This window comes from Myotis daubentonii, chromosome 13, assembly GCF_963259705.1.
Source record: "Myotis daubentonii chromosome 13, mMyoDau2.1, whole genome shotgun sequence".
NCBI lineage: Eukaryota > Metazoa > Chordata > Mammalia > Chiroptera > Vespertilionidae > Myotis > Myotis daubentonii.
This window is the reverse complement of record NC_081852.1, coordinates 19,327,786-19,346,099: the sequence shown is the minus strand read 5'-3', so window position 1 is coordinate 19,346,099 and position 18,314 is coordinate 19,327,786. Positions and strand designations below refer to the sequence as shown.

General features: G+C 40.9%; 1 protein-coding gene and 1 pseudogene across 2 annotated transcripts in view; one reads left to right on the top strand and one right to left on the bottom strand.

Moving 5' to 3' along the window:
* The first annotated feature begins 234 nt into the window (after positions 1-234).
* Positions 235-18,314, top strand: part of VCL (vinculin) — a 113,825-nt gene continuing 95,745 nt past the window's right edge. Inside the window, exon 1 of one of the 2 annotated variants that reach the window (XM_059662303.1) lies at positions 235-537. In XM_059662303.1, the coding sequence (XP_059518286.1) occupies positions 370-537 (168 nt within the window). In that variant the 5' untranslated portion in view covers positions 235-369. The remainder of the gene's footprint in view (positions 538-18,314) is intronic. The other variant, XM_059662304.1, reaches the window with a different exon arrangement.
* Positions 8,093-9,889, bottom strand: LOC132214598 (small nuclear ribonucleoprotein G-like; annotated as a pseudogene).

Sequence of the window (18,314 nt, the reverse complement as noted above, 5' to 3'; positions counted from 1 at the left end):
TCCCACCATGCCCTTATAAGGCGCGCCCGGCGTTAGGGTTTGGGAATCCAGTCGCCATCCCCGCGGCGCAGCCCGATCCCAGGCCCCTCCCTTGGGAATGGGGGCGGGGCTGGGCGGGATCTCGTTGGCGCGGGGCCGGGGGCGGAGCATCCAGAAGTCGGGCCAATAGGAGTGGCAGCCCGGGTCTGAGCGGCGCTGCCATTGGGCGCGACGACGCGATGGGGGGCGGGGCGCCCGTGAGGCTGGTAACGCCGAGGGAAGCCCGGACTCTAGTCGCGGCTCAGAGTCCGTCTGTTCGCGGGTCCCCGGCCCCGCTGTTCCCAGTTAGTTCTCTGTAGCCCGCGGTTCGCCGCCCCGCTCACCGCCGCGATGCCGGTGTTTCACACGCGCACGATTGAGAGCATCCTGGAGCCAGTGGCGCAGCAGATCTCGCACCTGGTGATCATGCACGAGGAAGGCGAGGTGGACGGCAAAGCCATCCCTGACCTCACCGCGCCCGTGGCCGCCGTGCAGGCGGCGGTCAGCAACCTCGTCCGGGTGAGCGCGCTGGGCCTGGGGTGGGGAGCGGAACCGGGCGGGAGACGTTCCCGGTCCGCCTGGAGGCTCCCCTTTGCCCACTCGCAGCCTGTGGCTTTGCACCTGGGCTCTGGAGCCAGACGGCCACGGGTTCGAATCCAGACTCCCGCGCGCTGTGACCTTGAGCATGCCTCTGAGCCTCTCTGGGCCTCAGTTTCCTCATCTGTAAAATGGGGTCAATCATGATAATGCCTGCCTTGGGGGTTCGTTGTGAAGATTCAGCGAGGCGGCATTATAAAGTGCTCAGCACAGCGTAGGAGCCATACCAAGTGCTTAATAAATGGTAGTTATTTGGCTGAGGGATGGCCCCTTTCACGCTGAAGCAGGCTGTCGCCCCTCACGCCGTCCTCTCGGCTCCGTCTTAGGCCTCCCCTGTCTGGCCTAGGGGCTGAGGGGCTCCCCTAACTAATTCTTTCCCTTTCCTTCCTGGGATTCCAGCGCCACGCCGTTCTCCTTTTTAATACTTCTGCCCCTGACCCGGGGACCTGCCTCACCCACCACCCTTCCTTCCCCCGTGCTCCCTGCCGCCGGCCCTTTTGTCCACTTGTCTTCCTGGCTGCTCATCCGTCTGTCTCCTCCTCCCTTCCCGGGCATTCTCCTTCTGCTCACACCCCTGGCACTCTCAGGCCCCGTGTAATTTCTTTACGTAGTAATTCATGGCCACGAACTAATCCCTTTCGCGGAACCCTGCTGCTGCCTTTCATTTCGTACCCGCCCCTGGCGATTTCCACGTAGCTTTACCTGCTGTCAAACGGCTTCCTCCCATTGGGGCCTCTCCCGACTCCGGGCCCTCCTCTCGGCCCCTCCCCCTGGCGGGAAGCAAGATGGAGCTGCTGGGAGAGGCCTGTGGAGTCTGGGACCTGCGGGGCCCCTGCCAGGGAGCAGGACCGGGGTCCCCCCCCCCCCCCCCAGTCCAGCCTCTCCCGGTGGCTGCGTGGCGCTGCAGGGTCTGTAGAGCACAGCTGTGATTCACCGCAGGTGATGCCTGCAGAGGCAGAGCCACCTCCGAAGCAGGAAAAGTGGTGCTGAGACCAGTCCCCTCCTCACACACACCCCTTGGGCCCAGCACCCTTGTCCTTCCCACCCTGGCTGGTGAGTCAGCCTGCTGCTGCTGCCTGCGAACGACGACGACTTGACCGGCTTTGGGAAAAGTTCAGTCTAGGGGTTGAGCTCTGTAAATAGTGTGTCAGCGTGGCTGGGAGGCAACTGCGGGCCTGGGTGGGGCTTGGTTACTTATCTGATTAGAGCACTTGACTGCACTAGAGGCACTTCAGCAGCTGAAAGTCTTCACCAGTTTTCAGGGGCCCCTCATCTGTCCACGGCAGTTGAGGACACGGGGAAGTAGGAAGACCTGGAGGAGACACTGTTGACCAACTTTCTGATCTGCCTTCTGCAGAGATGTAGCAGGATTCTCTGCAGCCAGCATGTGTTCATTCAGAATGTCTAGTTCTACATTGTTCTTTTTTTTTTTTATATATATAGAACCAATTTTAATCTTAAGACTCCAGAGTACATTCCTATGTGGTGTTGTCTAACATGGCTACATTCCAGGCCTCCATTTTTCAACAAATAGGAGACAATGTAAAGAGACAAGGTAATAGTGTCCCTCCAAGGAGTACTTCAGGAAATGAAAGCTTAAAACCATATGTTGCACTTGGAACAGAGCTATTGTAGTCTAGGGGTTGATATCTGGTTAGGCTATTTAGAGAAAAGTTATTTATGAGGTTCAGTGCATGAATTAATAAGAATTGAGTGTCTGCTGTATAGGGAGCATTGTAATAAGTCAGTGGTTCTCAGGTTGGGCTGTGCATCAGAATCCCCCGTGGGGCTTTTTAAAAATAAAGATGTCTGTCCATCTTCCACCCATTCTTACTGAGGAGCTTTCCCAGGGGGTTGGGTAAAGACCTTTGTATTTTAAAGAAGCTCCATAGGTGGGTTGAGATTCACTTTTAGTTAGGAAACACTGTAATAAATACCGTGAGACAAATATGAAGGAATAAGACCCACCAGTTATAAGCTGAAAAAAAATTACATGTATGTAGTTACATACTTCCAAATACGTACAAAATAAAGGACCTGAGATTGGTGGTCGATATGAATTAGAAAGTGGGGAGAATTGTGGTGACAAATAGTCAATCATGAACAAAAGATACTTGTGAGTAAGTCACTTCCAGGTTACACCAAGTAGATTGTCTGGGTTAGCTTCAGAAGCAAGTTGGAGAGAAATTGGAGAGGGTCAGTGCATGACATACGGGCAGTGTAACAGCAGACCTTATCCAGTAAGATGAACAAAGAGTCGGAGAGAGGAGGAGAATAGAGTGAAGGAGATATAGGTTGTGTTCTGGGGAACCAGAGGACCTACCCGTTGCTTGTTATTACCAGTGTCACCTGTGGCCCTTAAGTCTGTGCTGCTGCGTATTGTGATGAGCCGTGTTCATGTGTCAACGTCCCAACTTGATCCCAACTTGATTGTTTCTGGAGAACAGGCCTCATTTGATATTTCTTTATGTGCTCCTCAGTTCTTCCCCACACACAATGGCTTCATAAATATTGTTGAAGGAAAGAAGGAACTGTGGGGAAGGGAGATAAATTAGGAGATTTTAAAAATTGGTTGATCATAAAGAAAATGAGGGCCTGGATTTTTTAGTATGATGGGGAAAATGGAGAAGGAATTAGAAGTGATATCTATTAGAAACATAGAATAAGAGGAATTAATAGACCTTGATAATAGAACTCAGGAAAAAATGTGGTATCACTATAAAATAATGAAACAGATTTTTAAATAAATATTCTGGAATTTATATCATTCAGGTTTCTTTCAGTTACCTTGGGAGATTATGTCCTTATTTCACTGCTTCTGTTTGGGAATTCCTTACGGGTTATATACATAAATATGTCAAATCAGTCTTGTTTTATTTTGGTCATGAAAGTTTTTTCCAAAGTGGGCATTCCTTAGCCCTGCTACTTCATGGACCATTCTTCAGTCTAAATGACTTTCGGATATTTCAAAAATTAATATTTATCAGGTGCAAATGAAATTCTCAATTGTTTAGCAATCATCATCCACTTATTAAATAGGTTATTTATTGAGACCCTTTTTAATGTCAAAGCAATAAGTTGATACTGAGCAGAATAAGTATAATACTGGACTGGAAGTCCAAGGTGGCCCTCCGGAAGTGAAGGACCAAGGAAGTTCAAAGAAATGTGACATTCCTTTTCAGGAGAGCATGTGGAAGGCTTCATGGAAGATGTAACATTTGAACTGGTCTTAAAGTTAGGTGGGATTTGAACATTTAAAGATGTGATAGCAAAGGTGTTGCAAGTAGAAAGAACTACCCAAATTGAGACTCTGAGGACCAAATTTTGACTTAGGGCACCATTAAGGTAACTCTTTCTTTGGGGTAGACTCATTTGGATTTGTAATTTCATGTATATTTGTTAACCAAAAGTAGTCTGGTCACTTTACTAGTAAATGCATATCTATCCCAGCTGCGTCATTACTTTTACTCCATTCTTAGGGAGGGGATAGGATGGGAATATTTTTTACATGTTCCTTTTTCAACTCAGGAGCCTGAACAAGATCATTGTTTAAAGACAATTATATGTAATTCACATAACATATAATTTGCCCATTTAAAGTGTACAATCAGTACAATCTAATTTTAGGACAGTTTTGTCCTCTCAAAAAGAAACCTCATACTCATTAGCAGCCGACCCCATCCCCACCTCTGGACAACCACCAATCTACTTTCTGTCTCTCCATAGACTGTGCCTAGTCTGGCCATTTCATATAAATAGAATCATAAAATGTATGTCCTTTTGTTTCTCACTTATTTCTCTTAACACATTTTCAAGGTTTATCCATGGTGTAGTATGTATCAAAACTTCATTCCTTTTTGTTGCGGAATAATATTCCATTGTATGGAATAAGGCCATTCTAAACACTTGAGAGTGATTCTGATGTACTAATAAAACTATTTTTTTCGTAATACTTTCCCGTTCTAATTTTACAGATGCTGTAGGTCAGAGAAATTAAGTAACTTGCCCATAGTGACACAGCTAGTTAGTGATGAAGTTTAGGCTCAAGAAGAGAAACTCTGTTTCTCTTACTGTGGACCCTGTGCTTTGTTCACTCTACTATTCTACATCCACTTAGAAAAAAGTTGTGAACTATTAGTGGCATTTTTCTACCTAGAATCAGAAGCAAGAGGAATGCTATTGGTGAAAGAGTTTCCATTTGTCTTAGCCCTGGCAAGAGTGTCTGTTTAAAGCCTGGTTTTGGCCTGGCCTGTGTGAATGGGCCTATATGAAAGGAATGATGTGAAGGTAGGGTTCTGTTTCAGCGACATTCAATTTCATAGCATTTCTTTCTTTTTAATTAAGGAATAAGAGTAGGTACAGGTCAGCACAAAAGTATTTATGCCTGCAAAACAGATAAAGGCTTTTTATAGTGCATATTGCTGCTTAGCTTGAAGCCTACTAGAACTAAATAGCATTTAAAGAAGGTTTGTGGAGCCTTTGGGGAGTCATGAAGTTTCATTTGAAAAACTTTGTCTCAAGATCAAAAGAGATATAAGAATGGGACAGATGTGAACTTTGTTTCCATAATACTTAATATTTATTCATGTGATTGATAGAACAGAAGAGTTTTAGAGATTTTATGTTTCTATAACTATGTTTATAATTTAATGGAGCCCTGATTTAAATATTTAATATATCTACACAGTAGAAAGTTGGGCTTTTCTAAAGATGTTTTATTTTATTTTAAGTATGTTTTTATTGATTTCTTAGAGCAGAAGGAGAGGGATAGGAAGATGAAAATATTGATGAGAGAGAAACATTGATCGACTGCCTCCTGCACACCCACTACAGGGGATCAAGCCTGCAACCCGGGCATCGAATAATTGGTGACCTTGGTTCCTGGGCCCATGTCCAACCACTGAGCCACACTGGCCGGACCTAAAGCTATTTTATAAGCAGTACTGGTGTAACACTAAGAGGACAAAATAAAAGAGCAAAAGTCCTAAGTATCAACCATAATAAGTTGGTTTCTTCTGTTACAGTCCAGGAGTAGGGGGAACATGAATGTAAATACTTTCATGGGTTGGGACTTATTTGGATTTTAATATTTCTTATATATTTGTTTAACAAGTAGTCATTTTATATGCTTTTAAAATTACTGGTCATTTATATTTGTATAAGATGCTTATGTTTCATATGTATCACAATTGAGAGGGTCATTATTTTAAAAGACTTCTGACAACTTTCTGGTCTTTTATTGCACGTTTAAGAAGGGGGTAGGGCCGAACCGGTTTGGCTCAGTGGATAGAGTGTCGGCCTGCGGACTCAGGGGTCCCAGGTTCGATTCCGGTTAAGGGCATGTACCTTGGTTGCGGGCACATCCCCACTGGGGGGCGTGCAGGAGGCAGCTGGTCGATCTCTCTCATCGATGTTTCTAACTCTCTATCCCTCTCCCTTCTTCTCTGTAAAAAATCAATAAAATATATTAAAAAAAAAAAAAGAAGGGGGTAAGGTGGGAATATCCTCATCCACAGTCTACAGGCCAGCATACTCTCTTGTGACATTCATCAAACCTGGTCAGCGTTTGTCTTCTCCACTAGATGGTAGGTTCCTCCGTTGCAGGGACCATATCTGTTTTATTCATCCCTCTATTTCCAGTGTCAGGCTGGTCATACGTGTGTGATATAACTCTTTTTTTCTAAATGAATATATAGTATTTATTTTTTAGGTACAAAATGTTGTAATAGGAATTTTTGTGCAACAAATATTTCCTGTCCCCAGCTTTCAAACATCTGGTATAGCTGAATTTGAGCAGTCTCATCAAATTTATAATGGTCTTTGTCTGAAACAAGTAGAATATATACTAAGAGGGAGGAATGAATGGCCGACTGCCCATTGTTTGAGATAACAGAAGTGTCCAGGCTATTCTGGGTTGTGGTTCTCTGTTTCAGAGTCATTTCAGCTATGCAGGCCACTTACTAAATTCATAACATGAGAATATGTTCTTCCTGTCTGAAAGTGTCATTAGGATTTTGTCTTTTTAAATTGGGAGTCTCTTTTTACAGTTTAACCATTAGACCAAGCGTTGATATAGTTAATTGAACCCCTGCTGGTTACAGTGTGGTATCATACTATGAGCCATGAATTCCCCATTAAAAGGCCTTTATTTACTTGAACCCCATGGCAGGAAACAATGATATCATGAAGTTGATCTGCTGCTTTTTTGCTTTCTGGTTGATCTGGGCCCAGCCTTTCCTTTGAACCTTATGTCATGGTCATGACAGTGGGGTATATTTTTACATTGTAAGCCAGCATTAGATCTGTATCGAAAGAAGTAGTAGTTCTTAATGAGCAAATGTCAGAGATTAGCAAGGTTTCTCTCTAAAACAATGGAAGGACTTGCTGAGGAAGGACTTGTTCTATCAGTTCATGTTGCTTTCAAGAAGGTCTGCCCTTAAATCATCCCTATATATAGACAAAACTAGAAGAAAACATAAATGTAAGGCTTTTGTAAGCCGTCAGTGCTATGTAGTATAAATACTTCAGAGTGAGCTTTAAGGAGTAAAGTTCAAATCTGTAATAAGACTCTGAAACACCCAGAGAAGAATTTGATATATTGGTGAAAGGACCTCCTATTGGAGGCTTTCATTTTCCTTGTACTCTAAACCTTCTAGAATTCTTGCAATATAGGGTGTCCTGAAAAATGTTTACACATTTTAACAGCTAATAACTCGCCTAATTTTCACTCCTTTTCAGGTTTAACTGATTTGAAATAATGGATGAAGCCAGAGTAAGCTTTGAACAAAGAAAATTTATTCTAAAGTGCCATTAGACGTTTAAAATATTTTTTTATGGGGAAACATAAAAGATAAAGTTTACAGTACACAACTGGTAACAGTTAATGAATTGAGGGCGCACAAACACTGAATGAAATGATTATTGGTGTTTGTGATTCCATTGCTTCGAGTTATCAGCAGTGCCTAGACCAGAATGGTCATCAATTTGAAAACAGGAATTGACAAAAAAATTATTTATTTCTGTAGATTTTTTTTAAATTTTGAAAATGAACTGTATGTTAATAAACACTGATTTTATAATCTTTCAAAGTGTGTATACATTTTTTTTGGGACACCCTGTATGTGCTTGGGTATATTGGGCCACATAGAAATGATAATATAAGTTTGAATTTAGGTGGCTGCTTCTCTGTTTTATCAGTCATTTTAGTACTTGTTCAGTTTCATTAGGGATGGTTTTGGAGAGTGAGGCTGTCTTACCTGTTTCTTCTTAACAATTTACCAAAAGGTTTATTAGGGAAGGAAGTTGAGATTAATATGTAAGTAGAGAATTTTTGTTCATTTATATTATTACAGTGTTTTATCTTTCATATAATACTATAATGATACTAAAATAATTCAGTATTTTATTTTTGACTATTATAAAAGTTTACTTAACAAAAAGCTCCCTATGAAAATGTATCTGACCTGATTTTTATATTTTAGTAAAACAGGTGATGTGGAGAGGGGGCATGTGGAAGCTGTTGGCTTTTCTGGTGAACACAGCCATTCTTCATAACTCTTTCCAAAGCTTCTAACATGATGATACTGTTTTCTCATATTACCACCCTTTCAATATTGTTCTGTTGGCCATTAGTTGCCATCTCCACAAGATTCATAAAGGGATCATATCTCTTCAATATTTCTTGGGCATGTCTGCCACCATTTAATTTCAATGATAACTTCTTGACCAAAAATATTTTTAACTTGAGAGGGTAAGCTTTGCTTATGGCGTCTATTTAGTAAGCTCAAAGATTCCTCCAAACGCACAGTATTTTATTGAATAGTGTATTGTTAGTAATGACTTTTTGTCGTGCTTAGCCTTCATTGTCTTCCAAAAGAATAAGATTTTACTTGTTACTAAACTATTACATTTTCATTGTTGAAATAAGAGAATCTATTTTTAGGCACAGTCTCAGTGTTTCTCAGTATTTTTCAGTGTGTTTGAAGTTGATTTGTCTTTTACTCTCTTTGTCTTTTCTCTCCAAACCAATCTATGTTTCCTTGGATATAAATCCAAACTTAACTATATACAGATGCACTAGCTTTTATTCTTGTTCACCATTAAATCCCTCCCGACCCTCCCCAAATGGTGGCAAAGTAACACTGACACTCTCCCAGGACCAAACTGGAAATACAACTAAAATACAGAAAAGCCACTGTGAAAAATCAGTTGAAGACTACCTGGAGAGAACCCTGATAACCAAGAATAGAAAGTGGAGATGCATAGAGACTGGTAGGAAGTGGGGAGATGCAAAAGGGGTGGCTGGGCTCAGACAGCAGCTGAAAGTCCGGAGGGATATCTCAGCTGTGGGGGGTTCCCAACTGAGAACTCTGGGGTCTAAATCCCAAGCTGGGCTCCCCAGCCCAGAGCACCAGAGCTGAGAAAGGTGCCCACATAACATCTGGCTGTGAAAAGCATCAGGGTTGCTATCTGCCAGTGAGAGATGGCTGGACATATAGGAGCCCTCTTAAAGGGCCAATGCACAAAAGTTTGTGTGCAGCCACTTACCTTGGGCTCTGGCAGAGGGAAGGCACAGTGAACTGGAGCTGTGTGAGGAGAGTCCCAGGTTTGGGGCTCTGTGGTAGGAGCTCAAAGGACAGTCACCCCAGTTTCCTGTGCTGAGTCATTCCCTCATGCTGCGAGGACATCTTTCTCCTATGGACCTTTGCAATCCAGGCGGTTTTGGCCTGGGGGAAAGGCAGTTGCTACATCCGGTTGGAAGACCTCTTGCTTCACCCTGTGGCCAATAGCCTGAGGCTACCCAGCCAGCATGGCTCAATGGTTGAGCGTTGACCTATGAACCAGGAGGTCAGGGTTCGATTCCCAGTCAGGGCACATGCCCAGGTTTCAGGCTCGATCCCCAGTGTGGTGTGTTCAGGAGGCAGCTGATCAATGATTCTCTCTCATCATTGATGTTTCTATCTCTCTCTCCCTCTCCCTTCTTCTCTGAAATCAGTAAAAAAAATTTAAAAAAAGAGAAAGAATAGCTTGAGGCCAATAAAGGCTGATAACTATCAGACTGCAGGGAGAGGGTCTCTGGAGGCTTTGAGTCTTTGCCTGACCTAATCCCGGGCCCAGGGCTAGGAAAAGACAACCCTGGTCCACATCTTATACTTTCCAAAGGCATCCAGTCCCAGGAGAGGGAACTACAAGCTGTGGATTGCTGATAGCCCCAAATAGGGTACACAGGGACAGGCAGAAACAGCATCTGATTGTCCTGCAGCAGCTTTACCATGTCAATGGCCTGTCCTGGCTCAGGCTTCAGACTTTGCTAAAATCCCTCAAATAAGCAGCAACTGACATCAGTAGCCCAAACTATCAATAAAAGGCCCCAAAATTTATAGCACTACAGGCCTACCTCAAAAACAAAGAAAGAAAAATAAGAAAAATCAACAATAAACTATTTAACCCTACAACTTAAAGAACTAGAAAGAGAACAAGAAAAGCCCAGAGTAAGTAGAAGGAAGGAAATAAAGATTAGAGCATAAATAAATGACATAGAGACTAAAAAAAAAAACCCAACAAAAACAAAATATCAATGAAACCAATAGCTGGTTCTTTGAAATGATAAACAAGATTGATGAACCATTAGCCAAACTCATCAAGAAACAAAAAGGGAGGACCCAAATAAATAAAATCAGAAACAAAATTGGAGAAGTAACAACTGATACCACAGACATTCAAGGGATTGTAAGAAAATACTATGAACTATATGCCAACAATGTGGATGAAATGAACTAACTCCTAGAAAAATACAGTCTCCCAAAACTGAATCAGGAAGAAACAGAAAGCCTGAGTAGGCCAATAACAACTGATGCAATAGAAGCAGTAATCAAAAAACTCCCAGCAAACAAAAGCCCTGGTCTGGATAACTTCACAGGGGAGTTTTACCAAACATTCAAAGAAGAACTAACACCTGTCCTCCTCAAACTATTCCAAAAAAATCCAAGAGGAAGGAACACTTCTAAGCTCTTTATGAGGCCAGCATTATCCTGATTTCAAAACCAGATAAAGACACTACAGTGCAAGAGAATTACAGGTCAATATCCCTGATGAACATAGATGCTAAAATCCTCAACAAAATATTAGTAAGTCAGATCCAGTAATATATTAAAAAGATCATACACCATGACCAAGTGGGATTTATTTCAGGGATGCAACATTGGTACAATATTCATAAATCAATAAATGTGATACATCACATAAAGAAATTGAAAGACAGAAGCTACATGATCATATCAATAGGTGCAGAAAAAGCATTTGACAAAATCCAACACTCATTTTTTAAAAAAAAATATATTTATATTGATTTCAGAGCGGAAGGAAGAGGGAGAGAGGGATAGAAACATCAATGATGAGAGAGAATCATTAATTGGCTGCCTCCTGCACGCCCCAGCCTGGGGATCAAGCCGGCAACCCCAGAATGTGCCCTTAACCGGAATCGAACCTGGGACCCTTTAGTCTGCAGTCCGACGCTCTATCCACTGAGCCAAACCAGCTAGGGCCCAACACTCATTTTTTATAAAATCTCTCAGCAAAGTGGGAATAGAGGGATCATACTTCAACACGATAAAGGCCATATATGACAAACCTACAATGAACATCATACTCAATGGGCAAACACTAAAACCATTTCCCCTAATAATAGGAGCAAAACAGGGATGTCTGCTTTCACCACTCTGGAAATACAATTAAGATACAGAAAAACCACTTGAAAATCAACTGAAGACTACTTGGAGAGAATCGGATAACCAAGAACAGAAACTGGAGACTGCATAGAGTCTGGTAGGAAGTGTGGAGATGCAAAAGAGGTGGCTGGGCTCACACAGACAGCAGCTGAAGGTCCAGAGTACTAGAAGTCCTAACCACAGCGATCAGACAAGAAGAAGAAATAAAAGGAATCCAAATTGGAAAAGGGGAAGTAAAACTCTCATTATTCACAGATGACATGATACTGTATATAGAAAACCCTAAAGACTTCACCAAAAAACCACCTGATTTAATAAATGAATTTGGCAATGTAACAGAATACAAAATTAACACCCAGAAATCGATGGCATTTTTATATACCAAAAATGACTTCTCAGAACAAGAAACTAAACAAACAATCCCATTTCCTATTGCAATAAAAAATTAAGATAATTAGGAATAAACTTAACCAAGGAGATAAAAGACTTATACTTGGAAAACTACAGGACGTTGAAAAAAGAGATAGAGGAAGATATAAACAAGTAGAAGAATATACCGTGTTCATGGATTGGTAGAATTAACAGTATGTCCATACTACCCAAAGCAATTTACAGATTCAATGCAATCCCTATTAAAATACCAATAGCATATTTCACATACCTAGAAAAAATACTTCAAAAATTTATATGGAACCTAAAAGACCATGAATAGCTGCAGCAGTCTTGAGAAAGAAGAACAAAGTTGGAGGGATCATATTACCAAATATACTACAAAGCCACTGTAATCAGAACAGCCTGGTACTGGCACAAGAATATAGATAAATGGAACAGAACAGAGACCCCAGAAATTGACCCAAACCGTAACGCTCAACTAATATTTGACAAAGGAGGCGAGAACATACAATGGAGTCAAGACAGTCTCTTCAATAAATGGTGTTGGGAAAATTGGACAAATACATGCAAAAAAATGAAACTAGACCACCAACTTATATCACATATAAGCATAAACTCAAAATGTATAAAAGACTTAACTGTAAGTGGTGAAACCATAAAAATCGTAGAAGAAACCATAGCAACAAAATCTCAGACATCTTTCTTAGCAATATGTTAGGGATACATCTGCTAAGGCAAAGGAAACTAAAGGGAAAATAAACAAATGGGATTACATTAAACTAAAAAGCTTCTGCACAGCAAAATAAACCATCAGCAAAACAAAAAGGGAGCCTACTGTATGGGAGAACATATTTGGCAATGATACATTTGATAAAGGTTTAATATCTAAAATATATAAGAAACTCATACAACTTAACAAAAGGAAGACAGACAATCCAATTTAAAAAATGGGCAAAGGACCTAAATAGACAATTCTCCAAAGCAGGCATATAGATGGCCAAGAGACATATGAAATAATGCTCAAAGTCACTGATCATCAGAGAGATGTAAAGGACAATGAGATATCACCTCACACCTGTCAGAATGGCTACCATCAACAAATCAACAAATGACAAGTGCTGGCGAGGATATGGAGAAAAGGGAATTCTAATACACTGCTGGTGGGAATGCAGACTGGTGCAGCCACTTTGGAAAACAGTATGGAATTTCTTCAAAAAATTAAAAATGGAGCTGCCATTTGACCCAGTGATCCCACTTCTAGTAATATATCATAAGAAAACTGAAACACCAATCAGAAAAAAATGTATGCACCCCTATGTTCATAGCAGCACAATTTACAATAGCTAAGATCTGAAAACAGCTCAAGTGCCCATCAGTAGGTGAGTGGATAAAAAAGCGGTGGTACATTTACACCATGGAATACTATGCAGCAGTAAAGAAGGGTCTCTTACCCTTTGACACAGCATGGAGGGACCTGGAGAGTATTATGCTAAGTGAAATAAACCAGTCAGAGAAAGACAAGTATCACATGATCTCACTCAGATGTGGAATCTAATGAACAAAATAAACTGATGAACAAAATAGATTCAGAGACACAGAAGCATAGAACAGACTGTGGAATCTCAGAGGGAAGGCAGGGGAGGGTGGGTGAGTGGGAAGAGATCAACCAAAGAACTTGTATGCATATATGCATAATCCATGGACACAGATAAAGGATGGTGAAAGCCTGGGGCAGAGGTTGGGGCTGGGCTGGAAAGGGTCAATTGGGGGAAGAAAGGGGACATATGTAATACTTTCAACAATAAAGATTGAGCCCTAGCTGGTTTGGCTCAGCGGATAGAGTGTCGCGCTGCGGACTCAAGGGTCCCAGGTTCGATTCCAGTCAAGGGCATGTACCTGGGTTGTGGGCACATCCCCAGTAGGGGGCGTGCAAGAGGCACCTGAATCGATGTTTCTCTCTCATCGATGTTTCTAACTTGCTATCCCTCTCCATCTCCCTTCCTCTCTGTAAAAACATCAATAAAATATATTTTTAAAGAAACAATAAAGATTGAATAAAAAAACACACCCAAACTCCCAAACTCTTTAATTCATGTTCCTGCTCAAGAATTGCAAAGAAGCCCTAGCCAGTTTGGCTCAGTGGATAGAGTGTTGGCCTGAGGAACGAAGAGTCCCGGGTTCAATTCCAGTCAAGGGCACATGCCCAGGTTTCAGGCTCGATCCCCAGTAGGGGGTGTGCAGGAGGCAGCCAATCAATGATTCTCTCTCATCATTGATGTTTCTATCTCTCTTCCCTTCCTCTCTGAAATAAAAAGATATATATATATTTTTTTTTTTAAAAAAAGAATTGCAAAGAAAAGTGAGAAAACTCAATCTGTTAAAATACCCCAAGACTTTCTCTGTCATGTGCTGTTTAGGGAGCCGTGGTCTACTTAGCTAATTGCTGTTTTAGTAAGTGTGGAATGAAACAAGCTCAAAATGGGTTAGGTCCTGAAAGAACTTCTAATCTCAACATACTTATTAAAGATATTGGTTTTTTAAGTTGATTAAATCTATTTAACAATGTGCATTATGTGCAGACAAAGGGATAGAGTATGATAAAGTAATAGAGAAAAGAAAGAAACTCGTATAATTACACATAGCAGTTGGGCATTAATTGCCTTCTTTCCAATTCCTTAGTAAGAGCTTAATAGATACTGTGTTTTTGTGTGCTGGATCAACAGTTTGGGAATGATTGACTTGTTTGTGGTTTTTCTTGCCCCTCACTCCCTACTCCCCTAGGTTGTCTCCCTAAGACTTGGTTTCTGGAAGGCAAGGACTGGGTTATATTCTTGATGTTTCCCGTACTGTGCTCATGGAATTCCTTCCACAGGTGTGTTGTGTTTTGCTACTTACCTAACCAGCTAGTCATTCTAGCTGGTTACTAATGTTGCGGGGCCACAACATTAGTAACAAAGAAACAGAATTTCCGGAGGATGAGGCCCAGAAATCAGGATTTTAAAAAGATTCCCAGGTTATTCTAATGTGCAGCCAAGGTTGAGAGCCACTGTTCTAGGCTATTTCATGACAATGAGGCCAGCTCATTAATCTTGCCTCCATTGGAAAGTATGGTGATTATTTTTTCCTGCCCTCAAATGTTACTACTATACACAAATGTCTAAGTGTTGGTTACATACTTGAACTTTTAGATTTCAAAAAATTCTTTGTTACTTCTGTCAGAAGTCAGTTTATTGGATTGATATGACTGTGGGAAATGTGTGTGTGTGTGTGTGTGTAGAGGAAGACGGGTGGTGAATCTTAGAACTAAAAATGTTTTACAGATATTGTAAGTTGCAGAAAATAGAGTCTTTGGCCTTTAGAGAATTTCCCACTGATAAGATTTCCAGTTGAATTAGTTTTAAGGGAAAAGTGGCTGAATTTCATTGCAACTGGCCACAATCCAAGTCAAAGTCATTCCTTCTTTAGAAATAAGCTTGACTTATCCCCACAGTAAGCTTTCTGTGAAGAAAGAGCAATGGCACGTTCGTTCTTAGAGCTGGGGAGTGGGGACCTCTACTTAGCTTGCCTGTCTTTCCAGTCTCTCTCTGTCCTCGTCCCTGCAGACTTGGCTCATCTTTTATTTGTAAAGGGGATAACATGTTTTTATTCATACCATTGAAGTAGATAAGGATATGTGAGTGGGTTAATAAATCTTAACTTGTATGCATGCATATAAGCATAACCAATGGACATAAGACACTGGGGGATAGGGGAGGCCAGGGGATTGTCAAGGGCGGGGGGGGGGGGGGAAGGACACATATGTAATACCCTTTGTAATACTTTAAGCAATAAAAAAAAAATCTTAAATAGAAAAATATCTGGGCAAGTTGCATGTAAATTCTCACCCTACATCTTTTCTCCTCAAATAGTAACATTAGATATTAAACTCTAGCTATGCACATATCTAGATTGATAGTAAGGTATATAAAATATCATTTCTGGCCTCAATTGTTAAAGTACAGATGAAATTTATAATCTTACAATGATTTATGTTATTGATATCCTCTCCACCAATGAAATTATTGCAGAATTTAAATTATTCATTTTATTTTACTTTTTAAAGATTTTGTATTGATTTTTTTTTTGAGAGAGAGAGAGAGAGAGAGAGAGAGAGAGAGAGAGAGAGAGGAAAGGAGAAGGGAGAAAGAGAAATGTGTGTGAGAGCAAAACCTTGATCGGCTGCCTCCTGCATGACCCCTACTGGGGATTGAGCCCAAAATCTGGGCATGTGCCCTGATCAGGAATCAAACCAGTAACCTTTTGGTGCATGGGATGACACCCAACCCTCTGAGCCACACTAGCTAGGGCTAAATTATTCGTTTTATTTTATTTTATTTACTTATTTATTTTAACTTTTTTTTTTTAATTTCAGAGAAGAGGGAAGCGAAAGAGAGAGATGGAAACATCAATGATGAGAGAGAATCATTGATCCGCTGTCTCCTGCATGCCCCCTTACTGGGGAGTAAGCCTGCAACCCAGGCATGTGCCCTGACCAGGAATTGAACCCTGACCTCCTGGTTCATAGATCGAGGCACAGCCACTAAACCACGCCAGTTGGGGTAAATTATTCATTTTAAAGGGTTGTGTACGTGTGCTGTAAATATAGTTCTTATTCCTTGGAGCCATGGAGAAAACGTGAGTGGGTCAGCAGCAGAATGAGCAGGTGGTGGGCCCCATAGTTAGGAAAAGACCTCTGAGGGTTGGCCTCAGCTGCCCTCTTCTTGTGGTACTCCAGGCACATGGAGGGGCAGGGGTAGGGTAGAGGGAGAGGGGAGGGCGTTTCCTTTCCTCCAAAGCACAGAGCTTCTTGTGGGTCTTCACATATGCTATTCCCTCTGCATGAACTACTCTTCTGTACTTATTTACTTGGGTAATTTCTAACACTCTACTTTCATATTAAATGTTAATTTTCTAGGGACACCTCCCTGACTCTACCTCCAAAACTAAGAGAGGTCGCTCTGTCATATGTTTTCTATAAATGTTTTAATTGTGCCTATCACAGTTGTTAGTTATTACTTGCATGATTGTTACTTGACATCTTTCTTCCCACCAGAGCCCCAGGGCCATATATTGGCTCTGCTGTGTTTGCCCCTGAATTTTAAGCACCCATCAAATGCTTGGCACATAGCAGAGTCTTGAGGAATATTTGTTGAATGAACAAATGGGAAGACCATTTGCTGCTTATTTGGAAAATATCTATCATGCTGTGGATGAATTTTGATGAAATCTAATTGCCCATTAGGAAAGTAGCTATAAATCATTGCTTACCACAGGGCATTGCCTGCAGTAGGACTATTCAATTCATGTTTGCTGAATGAATAAATTCTAGGTAGAGTCCTAAGGTACAGATTGGAATAATCCTTCTCAACACAGTATTATGCATAGTATGTAAGTATAAATAAAAATATAATGTGGATTTAGAATTCTCTATTCATTTTGATCCTTTGCAAATAAATGGAATAGCCAACTTTGGCAATATGCATCTAGTGTGAGTTATCAAATAAAGTCTGACTTTAGATATAGATACAAGGTAAATTAGCTTACAAACATGACAAGAGTTTTGGGAAGCAGTAGAATGTAATGGTTAAGAATAAAGACTGTAGAGCTAAACTCCTTGGGTTCAAATCCCACCGTTGATCGACATCTGCAAATTATGTAACATTGGGGAAATCATTCAATCTCTATTTCTCACGGTCCTCCTCTGTAACACAAAGTGAGTCATAGTACCTGGCTCATAGTTGATTATTGTGAGGATTAATGAGTTCATAAAAATGTTTAGAACTATGCCTGACACGTAGTTAAGAGCTCAATCAGTGTTAGACACAATAATATATTTTCCCATGATTTTAAGCCATATTTTAAATGTTAGTCTAATGAAAAGGCAGTGTTGATTTTTAAAAAATGTCTAAGCATAACTTCTAACTTTTATTCAACAAGGCAAAGTGCCAGTGAAAGCTTTCAGTAGGATTCCATATGTTGTGGAATATACAGTTTTACCAACTGCAGGGAAAATATCACTCACAGTTTGGGTGCCTGAGCCTTTGATTGCCAGTTTCTCATGATCAAAATAAGACATTTAATTCTTTATGGATAACTCCTTTGGCATAAAAGTGTATCCTTTTTTTTCTTCTTTTTTTTTCAATTTAGAAGTAAGAATTGGGGACTTAGGATTTTACCCTAAACATTCATTGTTCTATTTTCTAAAAATGAAAAAACCTCCACAAACAAACAAAGCAATAACAGAAAACTGAAGGGGTAGTCACACCACTCACCAATAATAAGAAGATGAAGTCAGCCTTTCAGGTAGAGTTGAGAAGTATGATGCATTTGTGAAATAGAACTCATCTTATTCTGGAACAGCCAAATTAATTGAACACATATTTAATGACTACATACTATGCCTGATCCTGGATGAGCCTGGTATCTCTTGCTTGAAGGAGGGCTAGAATCCCTTTCATGTGTGCTATTTACATAGGAGTAATAGAGTTGAACATGATGGTCAGGTGACTGTACCTACTAGTTTGGAAGGTATACCTATTA